This window comes from Oncorhynchus keta, chromosome 17 (genome assembly GCF_023373465.1).
Source record: "Oncorhynchus keta strain PuntledgeMale-10-30-2019 chromosome 17, Oket_V2, whole genome shotgun sequence".
Classification (NCBI taxonomy): domain Eukaryota; kingdom Metazoa; phylum Chordata; class Actinopteri; order Salmoniformes; family Salmonidae; genus Oncorhynchus; species Oncorhynchus keta.
This window is the reverse complement of record NC_068437.1, coordinates 43,015,181-43,032,363: the sequence shown is the minus strand read 5'-3', so window position 1 is coordinate 43,032,363 and position 17,183 is coordinate 43,015,181. Positions and strand designations below refer to the sequence as shown.

Below are 17,183 nucleotides of genomic sequence, written 5' to 3'. Positions count from 1 at the left end.
CAGCACAGAATGAAGAAATAAAATAGTACTAAAATGTGTATTGGTTAGTTTCACCACTGTTGTTAGGGAAAACAATAACATTTCTCTTAACTCCCCACCAATGTGTGTGTGTTTGTTTGGCTGTTGTTGCTTGTTCTTTGTCCCACCACTCTGAGTCATTGTGTTGTGTTCTACTGAAGGACCAGAGTGTGAAAGACAAGGCACTGCAGAGTATGGCCTCCATGTCCTCGGCTCAGATCGTCTCTGCCACTGCCATCCACAACAAGCTGGGCCTCCCAAGACCCACCTTCCCTGGGGCGACAGGAGTAAGACACCCCTCACTAAACCCACATATTTCGTAACAATTAACTTGATGTGCATTGTGCTGTCCTGATTGTCCATTAATTTACTCTTCCCTAGTTTTGGCAGGGTATGATATCCACTGGCCAGCCTGGATCATCACAAGAGTAAGTCGTCCTAATGTGTCTTTTATTATTCTAATTTTTTTCACCTTTATTTAACCAGTTAGGCTACTTGAGAACAAGTTCTCATTTGAAACTGCGACCTGGCCAAGATAAAGCAAAGCAGTGTTACACAGACAACAACAGAGTTACACATGGAGTAAAAAATAAACAAGCCAATAACACAATAAACAAATCAATGACACAGTAGAAAAAATAAAGTATATATACAGTGTGTGCAAAAGGCACGAGGGGATAGGCTATAAATAGGCCATAGGAGCGAATAGTTACAATTTAGTAGATTAACACTGGAGTGATAAATGAGCAGATGATGATGTGCAAGTAGAGATACTGGTGTGCAAAAGAGCAGGAAAGTAAATAAAATAAAGTGTCTGTCTTGTTATTGATAATATACGATGATGAAGTAATAACTTAACTAATTTGTTTGCTCGATTTTATAACTTATCTACCTAGTTAATTTTTTGTATTATTGCAATAACCAGGTCAACTTCCTAATTCTGTCTTTTTATCTTCAGCATTAAGCCATTTTCCCAGCAGGCCTACCCCAGCCAGACAGCTGTAACGACCACCATCTCAGGTGAGGGTGCCCTTTTACCCGAACCACCTTATTTCTATCAGCTCATTTCACTTTATCTGAGGCCAACGCTCAAACAAAATGGCACCTATTGGCACCTCCAATGGCATCCAGGGCATTAATACTGTTACATGGCTAATGCTACTAGTGATATAGCTAATGGGTATCATGTTAGTGAGTGTATTTAACCAGGTAGGCCAATTGAGAACAAGTTCTCATTTACAAATGCGACCTGGCCAAGATAAAGCAAAGCAGTGCGACTAAAAACAAGAACACAGAGTTACACATGGGATAAACAAACGTACAGTCAATAACACAATAGAAAAAATATATATACAGTGTGTGCAAATGGAGTAAGGAGGTAAGGCAATACATAGGCCAATAGTAGCAAAGTAATTAGAATTTAGCTAATTAAAACTGGAGTGATAGATATGCAGATGATGATGTGCAAATAGAAATACTGGTGTGCAAAAGAGCAAAAAAGTAAATAAAAACAATATGGAGATGAGTTAGGCAGTTGGATGGGCTATTTACAGATGAGCTGTGTACAGCTGCAGCGATCGGTAAGCTGCTCAGATAGCTGATGCTTAAAGTTAGTGAGGGAGATATAAGTCTCCAACTTCAGCGATTTTTGCAATTCGTTCCAGTCATTGGCAGCAGAGAACTGGAAGGAAACGCGGCCAAAGAGGTGTTGGCTTTGGGGATGACCAGTGAGATATACCTGTGCTACGGGTAGGTGTTGTTAAGGTGACCAGTGAGCTGAGATAAGGCGGAGCTTTACCTAGCAAAGACTTCTAGATGACCTGGAGCCAGTGGGTCTGGCGATGAATATGTAGCGAGGGCCAGCTGACGAGAGCATACAGGTCGCAGTGGTGGTATATGGGGCTTTGGTGACAAAACGGATGGCACTGTGATAGACTGCATCCAATTTGCTGAGTAGAGTGTTGAAGGCTATTTTGTAAATGACATCGCCAAAGTCGAGGATCGGTAGGATAGTCAGTTTTACGAGGGTATGTTTGGCAGCGTGAGTGATGGAGGCTTTGTTGCGAAATAGGAAGCTGATTCTATATTTCATTTTGAATTGGAGATGCTTAATAGGAGTCTGGAAGGAGAGTTTACAGTCTAGCCAGGCACCAAGGTATTTGTAGTTGTCCACATATAAGTCAGAACCGTCCAGAGTAGTGATGCTAGTCGGACGGGCGGGTGCGGGCAGCCATCTGTTGAAGAGCATGCATTTAGTTTTACTAGCGTTTAAGAGCAGTTGGAGGCCACGGAAGGAGTGTTGTATGGCATCGTTTGGAGGTTTGTAAATACAGTGTCCAAAGAAGGGCCAGATGTATACAGAATGGTGTCATCTGCGTAGAGGTGGATCAAAGAATCACCAGCAGCAAGAGCGACATGATTGATATATACAGAGAAAAGAGTCGGACTGAGAATTGAACCCTGTAGTACCCCCATAGAGACTGCCAGAGGTCCGGACAACAGGCCCTCCGATTTGACACACTGAACTCTATCTGAGAAGTAGTTGGTGAACCAGGTGAGGCAATCATTTGAGAAACCAAGGCTATCGAGTCTGCCGATGAGGATGTGGTGAATGACAGAGTCGAAAGCCTTGGCCAGGTCGATGAAGACGGCGGCACAGTACTGTCTTTTATCGATGGCGGTTATGATATTGTTTAGTACCTTCAGCGTGGCTGAGGTGCACCCGTGACAAGCTCGGAAACCGGATTGCACAGCGGAGAAGGTACGTTAGGGTGGAAATGGTCAGTGATCTATTTTTTGACTTGGCTTTCGAAGACTTTAGAAAGGCAGGGCAGGATGGATATAGGTCTGTAACCGTTTGGATCTAGAGTGTCTCCCCCTTTGAAGAGGGGGATGACTGCGGCAGCTTTCCAATCTTTAGGAATCTCAGATGATATGAAAGAGAAGTTGAACAGACTAGTAATAGGGGTTGCAACAATGGCTGAGGACTATTTTAGAAATAGAGGGTCCAGATTATCTAGCCCAGCTGATTTATAGGGGTACAGGTTTTGCAGCTCTCAGAACATCTGCTGTCTGGATTTGGGTGAAGGAGCAGCTGGGGAGGCTTGGACAAGTAGCTGCGGGGTGCACGGCGCTGCTGGTCGGGGTTGGGGTAGCCAGGAGGAAAGCATGGCCAGCCATAGAGAAATGCTTCTTGAAATTCTCGATTATCGTGGATTTATCGGTGGTGACAGTGTTTCCTAGCCTCAGTGCAGTGGGCAGTTGGGAGGAGGTGCACTATTCTCCATGGACTTGACAGTGTCCCAGAACTTTTAGGAGTTAGAGCGACAGGATGCAAATTTATGTTTGAAAAAGCTAGCCTTTGCTTTCCTAACTGACTGTCTGTATTGGTTCCTGACTTCCCTGAAAAGTTTCATATCGTGGGGACTATTCGATGCTAATGCAATACGCCACAGGATGTTTTTGTGCTGGTCGAGGGCAGTCAGGTCTGGAGTGAACCACGGGCTATATCTGTTCTTAGTTCTACATTTTTTGAAAGGGGCATGCTTATTTAAGATGCTGAGGAAATTACTACTGACGAGATGAGGTCAATATCCTTCCAGGATACCCGGGCCAGGTCGTTTAGAAAGGCCTGCTTGCAGAAGTGTTTTTAGGGAGCGTTTGACAGTGAAGAGGTGGTCGTTTGACCGGGGACCCATAATGGATGCAGGCAATGAGGCAGTGATCGCTGAGATCCTGGTTGAAAACAGCAGAGATGTATTTGGAGGTTAAGTTGGTCAGGATAATATCTATGAGGGTGCCCATATTTATGGATTTAGGGTTGTACCTGGTGGGTTCCTTGATAATTTGTGTGAGATTGAGGGCATCTATTCACATATGGTGTCCAGGGCACCGCTGGGAGCAGCTAATCAGCTAAGACAACAACAACAGGTAAAATGGCGATGAATGGGCAGAGAGGGTCAGTTAACTACACACATGGCCTGAGTTCGAGGCTGGGGCCGACAGATAAACAAAAATGGAATACTGTGATTAATGAACAGTCCAGCAGGCATCAGCTATGTAGCCAGCTGATCATAGGGTCCAGTGAACAGCAATAGATGAAACACTGAAGCCGTTAGGTAGTCATTACTACACTAGCAAGCGGGGGACATGGCGTTCATAAAGTTAGCAGGCCGGGGCTAGCAGAAGCGTCTTCACCGACGTCCGACGAGGGTCGGTTGAGGGCACATCGGACAGAATTACTACGGCAGCTTCGGGGCTGGGCCACTCAGTAGCAGCTTGCTATCTGCGATGATCTGGAGTAATGGTCCAGAGCTTACGGCAGGAATCTGGTGATGTAGTGGAGAAAAGTAGTCCAATATGCTCAGGGTTGATATCGCGCTGTGCAGACTGGTGGGTATTATCCAGGCTAAAAGCGGCTAGTGTCTGAGCTAAAGGTAAAGGCCGCTAGCAGTGGCTAACAATGACTAAATAGCTAGTAGATAATTAGCTAGTTAGCATCTGATGGCTAGCTTCTGATGGAGTTTCTACCTATAAGGTCTAAAAATAGCAGATCCGTATCACATTGGGTGAGGCGGGTTGCCGGAAGGTATATTTAATTTAAAAATTGAAAAAGAAATGTATTATATTGAAATATTTACAGATTAAAAAAAAAAAAAATTACACAGGACAATGACAAAACACGTCTGCACTGCTACGCCATCTTGGATTGCCTAGTGCCAGTAAACGGTGGATAGTGAGGTGACAGTGTTGTGTGTAATCCCCCAGCGTACGAGCCCCCCACGGCTACAGCCCCGGCCTGGCAGGGACGCTCCATCGGGACCACCATACTCAGACTGGTGGAGTTCTCTGCCTTCCTGGAGCAGCAGAGAGACCCTGACACTGTGAGTACATGCCCTACTGTCTTCCTTCCAACACACAGAAAAACACACCTGGGTAAACCCGTACTTGTTTCTCAGACAGCATCCCAAACCAGACCAAACTAGTGCTGTTTCCTGAGGTCAACCATACTTCCTCAAACTGGTGTATGTCTTCACACACTCTCTCAGACAGAAAAGGTAAAACAAGCAATGCAGAATCCCTCCAAATGCCAAAGTGACTCTGGAACATACAGGTAAGTGCCAAAATAAAGGAAACACCAACATAAAGTATCTTAATAGGGCGTTGGGACACGAGCCAGAAAGCTTCACTGTGCCTTGGCATAGAGTCTACAAGTGTCTGGAACACTTTTGAAGGGTTGCGACACCATTCTTCCACAAGAATTTCCATCATTGATGATGGTGGAAAACGTTGTCTCAGGCGCCACACCAGAATCTCCCATAAGTGTACACACACACACCTTTTAAACCCCTTATGCTCCTTTGAGACCCCTCTTTCAAAATAACAGATATCTTCTAGCCATGGTAGCCAAAATAACAGATATCTTCTAGCCATGGTAGTCAAAATAACAGATCTCTTCTAGCCATGGTAGCCAAAATAACAGATCTCTTCTAGCCATGGTAGTCAAAATAACAGATCTCTTCTAGCCATGGTAGCCAAAATAACAGATCTCTTCTAGCCATGGTAGCCAAAATAACAGATCTCTTCTAGCCATGGTAGCCAAAATAACAGATTTCTTCTAGCCATGATAGCCAAAATAACAGATCTCTTCTAGCCATGGTAGCCAAAATAATGGCCAACTGTGTATTTTTATACAGGACCCTAACCTAAGCATGATAGGATGTTAAATGCTTAATTAACTCAGGAACCATACCTGTATGGAAGCAGCTGATTACAATATACTTTGTATCCCTCATTTACTCAAGTGTTTTCTTTATTTTGGCAGTTAACTGTATATCCAGTTTGTCATTTTGTCACTATTTGTTAGCTGTTGCATTTTTACTTGTGTTGACATTTATCTTGGGTTAGTGAGCTATCCTAGACCAGTGTTTATGCTGCTACAGTGCCTTCGGAAAGTATTCAGACCCCTTGACCTTTTCCACATTTTTTACGTTACAGCCTTATGCATGTCAGAGCAAAAACAAGCCATGAGGTCGAAGGAATTGTCCGTAGAGCTCAGAGACAGGATTGTGTCGAGGCACAGATCTGGGGAAGGGTACCAAAACATTTCTGCAGCATTGAAGATCCCCAAGAACACAGTGGCCTCCATCATTCTTAAATGGAAGAAGTTTGGAACCACCAAGACTCTTCCTAGAGCTGGCCGCCCAGCCAAACTGAGCAATCGGAGGAGAAGAATCTTGGTCAGGGAGGTAACCAAGAACCCGATGGTCACTCTGATAGAGCTACTCTGTGGAGATGGGAGAACCTTCCAGAAAGACAACCATCTCTGCAGCACTCCACCAATCAGGCCTTTATGGTAGAGTGGCCAGATTGAAGCAACTCCTCAATAAAAGGCACATGAGTTTGCCAGAAGGCACCTAAAGACTCTCAGACTATGAGAAACAAGATTCTCTGGTCTGATGAATCCAAGATTGAACTCTTTGGCTTGAATTCCAAGCGTCATGTCTGGAAGAAACCTGCCACAATCCCTACGGTGAAGCATGGTGGTGGCAGCATCATGCTGTGGGGATGTTTTTCAGTGGCAGGGACTCGGAGATTAGTCAGGTTCGAGAGAAATGTACAGAGTTCCTTGATGAAGACCTGCTCCAGAGCTCAGACTGGGGTGAAGGTTCAGCTTCCAACAGGACAATGACCCTAAGCACACAGCCAAGACAACACAGGAGTGGCTTCAGGATAAGTCTCTGAATATCCTTGAGTGGCCCAGCCAGAGCACGGACTTGAACCCGATCGAACATCTCTGGAGAGACCTGACAATAGCTGTGCAAAGACGCACCCCATCCAACCTGACAGAGCTTGAGAGGATCTGCAGAGAAGAATGGGAGAAACTCCCAAATAAATCCCCCAAGTGTAAAGTCATACTCAAGAAGACTCAATGCTGTTCTTGCTGCCCGAAGGTGCTTCAACAAAGTACTAAGTAAAGGATCTGAATACTTATGTGAATGTTATATATATATTTTTTTAAATGTTCTTTGTCATCATGGGTTATTGTGTGTGTATAGATTGAGTGTGAAAAACGATTTAATCTATTTTAGCGTAAGGGGCTGTAACGTAACAAAATGTGGTCAAGGGGTCTGAATACTTTCCGAAGGCACTGTATGTCTGGGCAATGTTACAATGAAGTAAAATAATTTCGCTATATTTTTTTCATTTAACCTTTATTTTATCAGGGAGTCATACTGAGACCAAGGTCTCTTTTACAAATGAGCCCTGAATTACATTAATTACAGAAAATACATACATCAAAATGAAAATACAAAATGTAAGCAGAAAGAAAGAAAGAAAAACAAAGACCATCAGTAAAAATGTTATCATTCTGAATTGGCCTAGAGGCAACAAAACATCAAAGATTGTTCAACAAATAAGTTGCAAAAAAAACAAGCTGAATTTGGGCTGACCTCAATGAATTGACTGGTTGATTGTTTGTTTGTTCGTTAGGCTGTGAGCCGACCAAGATTGTTTTAGTCGAGCAGTAACAAATATATATACACACCGGGCCTCCCACTCCTCTTTCTATTCTGGTTAGAGCCAGTTTGCGCTGTTCTGTGAAGGGAGTAGTACACAACTTTGTACGAGATCTTCAGTTTCTTGGCAATTTCTCGCATGGAATAGCCTTCATTTCTCAGAACAAGAATATACTGAAAATGATCAACTTGGATTAGCTAACACAACATGCCATTGGAACACAGGGATAGCGGTTGCTGATAATGGGCTTCTCTACGCCTATGTAGATATTCCATAAGAAATCTGCCATTTCCTTGGTGGCCTCCCGGGTGGTGCAGTGGTCCAAGGTGCTGCTTTGCAGTGCTAGAGATTCTGGGTTCGAGTCCAGGCTCTCTCTCCGCGACCGGGAGACCCATGGGGTGGCGCACAATTGGCCCAGTGTCGTCCGGGTTACGGGAGGGTTTGGCCGGCAGGGATATCCTTGTCTCATCACGCACTAGCGACTCTTGTGGCGGGCCGGGTGCAATGCACGCTGACACAGTGTTTCCTCCGACATATTGGTGCAGCTGGCTTCCGGGTTGGATGGCCATTGTGTCAAGAAGCAGTGCGGCTTGGTTGGGTTGTGTTTCAGAGGACGCGTAGCTCTCGAGCTTCGCCTCTCCCGAGTCTGTACGGGAGTTGCAGTGATGAGACAAGACTGTAACTACTACCAATTGGATTCCACGAAAAATTGGGGAGAAAAAGGGGTGAAAATAAAATAAATTAAATAAATAAAAATCAGCCATTTCCAGCTACAATAGTCATTTACAACAATGTCAACACTGTATTTCTGATCAATTTGATGTTATTTTAATGGACAAATGTTTTTATTTAAAAAACCATGATATTTCTAAGTGACCCCAAACTTTTGAACGGTAGTGTGTGTGTATATATATAGAGTGGGGCAAAAAGTATTTAGTCAGTCACCAATTGTGCAAGTTCTCCCACTTAAAAGATGAGAGAGGTCTGTAATTTCCATCATAGGTACACTTCAACTATGACAGACAAAATGAGAAAAAAAATCCAGAAAATCACATTGTAGGATTTTTAATGAATTTATTTGGAAATTATGGTGGAAAATAAGTATTTGGTCAATAACAAAAGTTTATCTCAATACATTGTTATATACCCTTTGTTGGTAATGACAGAGGTCAAACATTTTCTGTAAGTCTTCACAAGGTTTTCACACACTGTTGCTGGTATTTTGGCCCATTCCTCCATGCAGATCTCCTCTAGAGCAGTGATGTTTTGGGGCTGTTGCTAGGCAACACGGACTTTCAACTCCCTCCAAAGATTTTCTATGGGGTTGAGATCTGGAGACTGGCTAAGCCACTCCAGGACCTTGAAATGCTTCTTACGATGCCACTCCTTCGTTGCCCGGGCGGTGTGTTTGGGATCATTGTCATGCTGAAAGACCCAGCCACGTTTCATCTTCAATGCCTTTGCTGATGGAAGGTTTTCACTCAAAATCTCACGATACATGGCCCCATTCATTCTTTCCTTTACATGGATCAGTCGTCCTGGTCTCTTTGCAGAAAACAGCCCCAAAGCATGATGTTTCCACCCCCATGCTTCACAGTAGGTATGGTGTTCTTTGGATGCAACTCAGCATTCTTTGTCCTCCAAACACGACGAGCTGAGTTTTTACCAAAAAGTTCTATTTTGGTTTCATCTGACCATATGACATTCTCCCAATCTTCTTCTGGATCATCCAAATGCTCTCTAGCAAACTTCAGACGAGCCTGGACATGTACTGGCTTAAGCAGGGGGACACGTTTGGCACTGCAGGATTTGAGTCCCTGGCGGCGTAGTGTGTTACTGATGGTAGGCTTTGTTACTTTGGTCCCAGCTCTCTGCAGTTCATTCACTAGGTCCCCCCGTGTGGTTCTGGGAGTTTTGCTCACCGTTCTTGTGATGATTTTGACCCCACGGGGTGAAATCTTGCGTGGAGCCCCAGATCGAGGGAGATAATCAGTGTGTCTTCCATTTCCTAATAATTGCTCCCACAGTTGATTTCTTCAAACCAAGCTGCTTACCTATTGCAGATTCAGTCTTCCCAGCCTGGTGCAGGTCTACAATTTTGTTTCTGGTGTCCTTTGACAGCTCTTTGGTCTTGGCCATCGTGGAGTTTGGAGTGTGACTGTTTGAAGTTGTGGACAGGTGTCTTTTATACTGATAACAAGTTCAAACATGTGGCATTAATACAGGTAACGAGTGGAGGACAGAGGAGCCTCTTAAAGGCAAAGTTACAGGTCTGAGGGCCAGAAATCTTGCTTGTTTGTAGGTGACCAAATTCTTATTTTCCACCATAATTTGCAAATAAATTCATTAAAAATCCTACAATGTGATTTTCTGGATTTTTTTCTTCTCATTTTGTCTGTCATAGTTGAAGTGTATCTATGAAGAAAATGACAGGCCTCTCTCATCTTTTTTAAGTGGGAGAACTTGCACAATTGGTGGCTGACTAAATACTTTTTTTGCCCCACTGTTTATATTTGCGCCCATCTCAGTGAACTAATCCATTGTGGAGGCCTAGAGTAAAAGCTGGTCGGATGCTCCATATTGAGGGTGTGATGCATTTGAGAGGTCATGCAGAGGCCAAATTTTGAGCTCTGTACCACATAGCCATACCACTCCCAAATTAACAATGCGGAGGAGTCTGTATAGCTCCGCATTAACATGATTGGTTGATGGTAGATGGGGGTGGTACATCTTGTATTAACACAAACTCACTTCCTTGAAAACAGCTATGCACAGCTCGGTGAAGCGCAAGAAGATTTGGATAGAATTTTGATTAACCACATGACAATGATTTTGAGAAACTGTTTCACGAAACTGGCACGCAGATCGTTAGAAATGGTAAGATAAATTGGCATTCCACATGAGAAAGGTTGCTGACTCCTCGTATAGCCTATTACCGGCAACTTCAGGAGAGTAATGGCAGAATCTGCGAAAGCCAGTGTAACGGATGTGAAACGGCTAGCTTAGTTAGCGGTGGTGCGCGCTAAATAGCGTTTCAATCAGTGACGTCACTTTCTCTGAGACCTTGAAGTAGTAGTTCCCCTTGCTCTTTTGTGGAGCGATGGGTAACATTGCTTCGCGGGTGACTGTTGTTAATGTGTGCAGAGGGTCCCTGGTTCGCACCCGGGTATGGGCGAGGGGACGGTCTAAAGTTATACTGTTACACCAGCAGGAGCAGAAGGAGAATAATTGGGTCAGGTTTTTTCTTCTGGTTATCTAGATCTCTGGCACCCGCTTGAGGCATCAAACCGTAAGCTTGAAGCATCAATGCACATAGTTGATTTCATTAAAACACATTGGGTGTGTCTATATATGGAAAAATACACATTTAAAAATGGAGCAATCGATTTGTCAAAAGAACAGACAACTTTTGGTCAACCAAAAGTCGGTAATAGGCTATGCGAACCAAAGGAATTACCAGGGTTAGCCATCCCTGAGACTGGGTGTGGACGAATGTCTAAAGTTTATTAATGATGTTAGGACTTTTTGTAAAAGGGCTTTATAAATTAAAACGTATCAAGCTATGTGACATCAAAGATATATATATTAATACATTTGTTATGACAATACAATACTAGTGACCTTGTCAAGAGGTTAAGATTTTTTAGAGCCAGCTTCCCAGATGTAGATGAACTCTAGTCCTGAACTAAAAATCATTCTCAATGGAGATCATCTATTGAAAACTATTTTTAGTCCAGGACCAGGCTCAATCTGTGTCTGGGGAACCAACTCTTAGGGTAATGGAGAAGTACTAAAATAATGCTAATAGAAGTAATCTATCTAAACCGGCTGCTTTCTCTCTCTCATCAGTACAACAAACACCTGTTTGTGAGCATTGGACAGACCAACTACTCGTACAGCGATGCCTTACTGGAGGCTGTGGACATCCGTCAGATCTACGACAAGTTCCCAGAGAAGAAGGGAGGACTGAAGGAGCTCTTTGGAAAGGGCCCTCACAACTCCTTCTTCCTGGTCAAGTTCTGGGTGAGTCTCATTGCACAAGGTCATTAACTGTGAATGGTTGTAAAAGGTGCATTGTCTAGTTTGCTGCTCTATAACTTGTGTGTCTTGAATTAAATCCACACTTGTGTGTCTTGAATTGTCCACACAATTTGGCTTCACAATACACACATGATTGACATCTAAACAAACAACATTAATGACACATAAACTCAGAAAAAACAAACATCCTCTCACTGTCAACTGCATTTATTTTCAGCAAACCTAACGTGTAAATATTTATATGAACATAACAAGATTCAACAACTGAGACATGAACTAAACAAGTTCCACAGACATGTGACTAACAGAAATGTAATAATGTGTCCCTGAACAAAGGGGGGTCAAAATCAAAAGTAACAGTCAGTATCTGTTGTGGCCACCAGCTGCAGGTAGCCTAGTGGTTGGTAGTCTAGTAGTTAGAGTGTTGGGCCAATAACCCGAAAGGTTGCTCGATCGAATCCCCGAGCTGACAAGGTAAAAATCTGTCGTTCTGCCCCTGAACAAGGCAGTTAACCCACTGTTCCTAGTCTGTCATTGTAAGTACTGCAGTGCATCTCCTCCTCATGGACTGCACCAGATGTGTCAGTCCTTGCTGTGAGATGTTACCCCACTCTTCCACCAAGGCACCTACAAGTTCCCGGACATTTCTCCGGGGAATGGCCCTGGCCATCACCCTCCGATCCAACAGGTCCCAGACGTGCTCAATGGGATTGAGATCCGGGCTCTTCCCTGGCCATGGCAGAACACTGACATTCCTGTCTTGCAGGAAATCACGCACAGAACAAGCAGTATGGCTGGTGGCATTGTCATGCTGGAGGGTCATGTCAGGATGAGCCTGCAGGAAGGGTACCACATGAGGGAGGATGATGTCTTCCCTGTAACGCCCATGTTGAGATTGCCTGCAATGACAACAAGCTCAGTACGATGATGCTGTGACACACTGCAACAAACCATGACGGAACCTCCACCTCGAAATCGATCCCGCTCCAGAGTACAGGCCTCGGTGTAATGCTCATTCCTTCAATGATAAACGTGAATCCGGGCATCACCGCTGGTGAGACAAAACCGCGACTCGTCAGTGAAGAACACTTTTTGCCAGTCCTGTCTGGTCCAGCGACGGTATGTTTGTGCCCATAGGCGACGTTGTTGCCGATGATGTCTGGTGAAGACCTGCCTTACTACAACAGGCCTACAAGCCCTCCGTCCAGCCTCTCTCAGCCTATTGCCGACAGTCTGAGCACTGATGGAGAGATTGTGCATTCCTGGTGTAACTCTGTAGTTGTTGTTGCCATCCTGGACCTGTCCCGCGGGTGTGATGTTCGGATGTACCGATCCTGTGCAGGTGTTGTTACATGTGATCTGCCACTGCAAGGACGATCAGCTGTCTGTCCTGTCTCCCTATAGCGCTGTCTTAGGCGTCTCACAGTATGGACATTGCAATGTATCGCCCTGGCCACATCTGCAGTCCTCATGCCTCCTTGCAGCATGCCTAAGGCACGTTCAAGCAGATGAGCAGGGACCCTGGGCATCTTCTGGTGTTTTTCAGAGTCAGTAGAAATGCCTCTTTTAGTGTCCAAAGTTTTCATAACTGTGACCTTAATTGCCTACCGTGTGTCTTAACGACCTTCCCACAGGTGCATGTTCATTAATTGTTTATGGTTCATTGAACAAGCATGGGAAACAGTGTTTAAACCCTTTACAATGAAGATCTGGGAAACAGTGTTTAAACCCTTTACAATGAAGATCTGGGAAACAGTGTTTAAACCCTTTACAATGAAGATCTGGGAAACAGTGTTTAAACCCTTTACAATGAAGATCTGGGAAACAGTGTTTAAGCCCTTTACAATGAAGATCTGGGAAACAGTGTTTAAACCCTTTACAATGAAGATCTGGGAAACAGTGTTTAAACCCTTTACAATGAAGATCTGGGAAACAGTGTTTAAACCCTTTACAATGAAGATCTGGGAAACAGTGTTTAAGCCCTTTACAATGAAGATCTGGGAAACAGTGTTTAAACCCTTTACAATGAAGATCTGGGAAACAGTGTTTAAACCCTTTACAATGAAGATCTGGGAAACAGTGTTTAAACCCTTTACAATGAAGATCTGGGAAACAGTGTTTAAACCCTTTACCATGACGATCTGGGAAGTTATTTGGATTTTTACGAAATAAGACAGGGTCCTGAAAAAGGGATGTTTTTTGTTGTTGCTGAGTTTACAAGTACAGTGCCTTCAGAAAAGATTCACACTGCTTGACTTTTTCCAAATCTTGTTGTTTTACAATTTAAAATTGATACAATTATTTTATTGTTTTTTATCATTGGCCTACACAAAATACCCCATAATATCAAAGTGGAATTATGTTTCTTGAAATTTGTATAAATATATTAAAAATAAGACATTTCAGCTTTTGAGTAAATTGGTATTCAACCCCTTTGTTATGGTAAGCCTAAATAAGTTCAGGAGTATGCATTTTCATGGACTGTGTGCAATAATAGTGTTTAACATGATTTTTTTAATGTCTACCTCATCACTGTACCGCACACTTACAAGTATCTGTAGGGTCCCTCAACCACAAAGACCAGGTAGGTTTTCCAATGCCTCGCAAAGGTCACATATTGATATATGGGTATAAAAAAGCAGACACTGAATATCCCAGTGAAGTTATTAATTACACTATGGATGGTGTATCAATACACTCAGTCACTACAAAGATAGATGTCCTTCCTAACTCAGGTGCCGGAGACGAAGGAAACCGTGCAGGGATTTCACCACGAGGCCAATGGTGACTTTAAAACAGTTACAGAGTTTAATGGCTGTGATAGTAGAAAACTGAGAATGGATCAACATCATTGTAGTTACGCCACAATACTAACCTGAATGACAGAGTGAAAAGATGGAAGCTTATTCCAAAACATGCATCCTGTTTGCAACAAGGCACTAAAGTAATCCTGCAAAACACTAAAGTAATACTGCAAAATAAGTTACTTTTGTCCTGAATAGAAGTTATGTTTGGGCCAAATCCAATACAACACATTAGTTAGTACCACTCTCCATATTTTCAAGCACAGTGTTGGCTACATCATGTTATGGGTAGAAAAAACAGAATGGAGCTAAGCACAGGCAAAACTTGAGAGGAAAACCTGTTTGTCTGCTTTCCACCAGACATTGGGAGATTAATTCACCTTTCAGCAGGACAATAATCTAAAACACAAGTCCAAATCTACACTGGAATGAATTACCAAGAAGACAGTTAATGTTCCTGAGTGGCCAAGTTAAAGTTTTTTCTTAAATCTGCTTGAAAATACCTGAAAATGATTGTCTAGCAATGATCAACAACCAATTTGACAGAGCTTTATAAATAATAATGAGCAAATGTTGCAAACTCCAGGTGTGGAAGCTCTTAGAGATTTACCCAGAAAGACTCACAGTTGTAATCCCTGCCAAAGGTGCTTCTACAAAGTATTGACTCAGGGGTGTGAATACTTATGTAAATTAGATATTTCTGGATTTAATTTTAAATACATTTGCAGACATTTCTAAAAACATGTTTTCACTTTGTCATTATGGGGTATTCTGTTTGAATGGGTGACATTTTATATTTAATTAATTTTGTATTCAAGCTGTAGCACAATAAAATGTGAAATAAGTCAAGGGGTATGAATCATTTCTGAAGGTACGTATGCATCATGAGTGAAACCAAGCATATGGGTAGGTGTTTGAATGTGTGTGCGTATGTATGCGTGTCATATCAAATCAAATTTTATTTGTCACATGCTAGGTAAACAACAGGTGTAGACTAACAGTGAAATGCTTACTTACGGCCCCTTCCCAACAATACATCCCTAGGGGCTGATGTGGTAGCATTGAGGCTTTGTTTGAACACCTGCCTACCTCCTGACAGGTGTGAGAGATTGGGGCAAACTAAGGAGATTGCAGCAGCTCCCCACCAATGGAGTTTCTCTCTCTCTAAGCGCAAATATCAACTGGTGCCATTCTCCACAGCTTTACTCACTATTACATCCTATAGAGTCTATTGGCCAAAATATTTGGTTTCAGAAGCAACATTATCATGTTAGAACTACAAAGAATGTAATCCTTACCTCTGTTTCCTTCTGTTTGTTACATGCATGCTGGTTCTCTACTTAAGATACACAATAAAATCCCTTTATTTTGTTCAACTCGAAACATATTTTCAAAATCTACAGTCAACTGATATGTTTTCAAACAGGACCATATTAATTGACGTGCACATTAATACAATTCAAATGGAAAACGCAAACAAGAGGATGAGTCTCTCTTCAGACATTAGTGAAGAGCCCTGCATCTGAATTTCAAACATGGACACCCACCCTCTAAACAATAGCCCTCCTCTCATCATTACAGGCCTTAATAACACGCTGACTTAATGAAGGAGATATGTATTTCTTTGTACAAGTTATGGTTCTCTCTTTTCTTGACAGGCCTTCCTCTTTAAAGGACTCTTATTACATAGACTCTTATCAGGCTATTTCTAAAGATACAGTACATCCTGTGCCATTCGATATTCCTAAAGCCTCTTTTGGTCCCAAAAGATTATTGGACAGCAGTGCTTACTGGTAGATGGCTACTCCACTCATTCTCAGGATACACACATGCCAAATAATATGGTTGCAAGTATTGCCATGAGTCACTAGAGGGCCTCGCTGCCTTATTTATTTATGGTTTTTTTTTCACCTTTATTTAACCAGGTAGGCTAGTTGAGAACACCTTTATTTAACCAGGTAGGCTAGTTGAGAACACCTTTATTTAACCAGGTAGGCTAGTTGAGAACACCTTTATTTAACCAGCTAGGCTAGTTGAGAACACCTTTATTTAACCAGGTAGGCTAGTTGAGAACACCTTTATTTAACCAGCTAGGCTAGTTGAGAACACCTTTATTTAACCAGGTAGGCTAGTTGAGAACACCTTTATTTAACCAGGTAGGCTAGTTGAGAACACCTTTATTTAACCAGGTAGGCTAGTTGAGAACACCTTTATTTAACCAGGTAGGCTAGTTGAGAACACCTTTATTTAACCAGGTAGGCTAGTTGAGAACACCTTTATTTAACCAGGTAGGCTAGTTGAGAACACCTTTATTTAACCAGGTAGGCTAGTTGAGAACACCTTTATTTAACCAGGTAGGCTAGTTGAGAACACCTTTATTTAACCAGGTAGGCTAGTTGAGAACACCTTTATTTAACCAGGTAGGCTAGTTGAGAACACCGTTAATTAACCAGGTAGGCTAGTTGAGAACACCTTTATTTAACCAGGTAGGCTAGTTGAGAACACCTTTATTTAACCAGGTAGGCTAGTTGAGAACACCTTTATTTAACCAGGTAGGCTAGTTGAGAACACCTTTATTTAACCAGGTAGGCTAGTTGAGAACACCTTTATTTAACCAGGTAGGCTAGTTGAGAACACCTTTATTTAACCAGGTAGGCTAGTTGAGAACACCTTTATTTAACCAGGTAGGCTAGTTGAGAACACCTTTATTTAACCAGGTAGGCTAGTTGAGAACACCTTTATTTAACCAGGTAGGCTAGTTGAGAACACCTTTATTTAACCAGGTAGGCTAGTTGAGAA

General features: G+C 42.7%; 1 protein-coding gene across 2 annotated transcripts in view; it reads left to right on the top strand.

Annotated features, from left to right (window-relative positions):
- LOC118395876 (transcriptional enhancer factor TEF-1-like) overlaps nt 1-17,183 on the top strand; it is a 109,571-nt gene that overhangs the window by 82,893 nt on the left and 9,495 nt on the right. For both annotated transcript variants that reach the window (XM_052466125.1, XM_035789900.2), the window contains 5 exons: nt 180-305; nt 400-446; nt 977-1,038; nt 4,786-4,901; nt 11,389-11,562. In XM_052466125.1, coding sequence (XP_052322085.1) covers nt 180-305; nt 400-446; nt 977-1,038; nt 4,786-4,901; nt 11,389-11,562 — 525 coding nt within the window. The remainder of the gene's footprint in view (nt 1-179; nt 306-399; nt 447-976; nt 1,039-4,785; nt 4,902-11,388; nt 11,563-17,183) is intronic.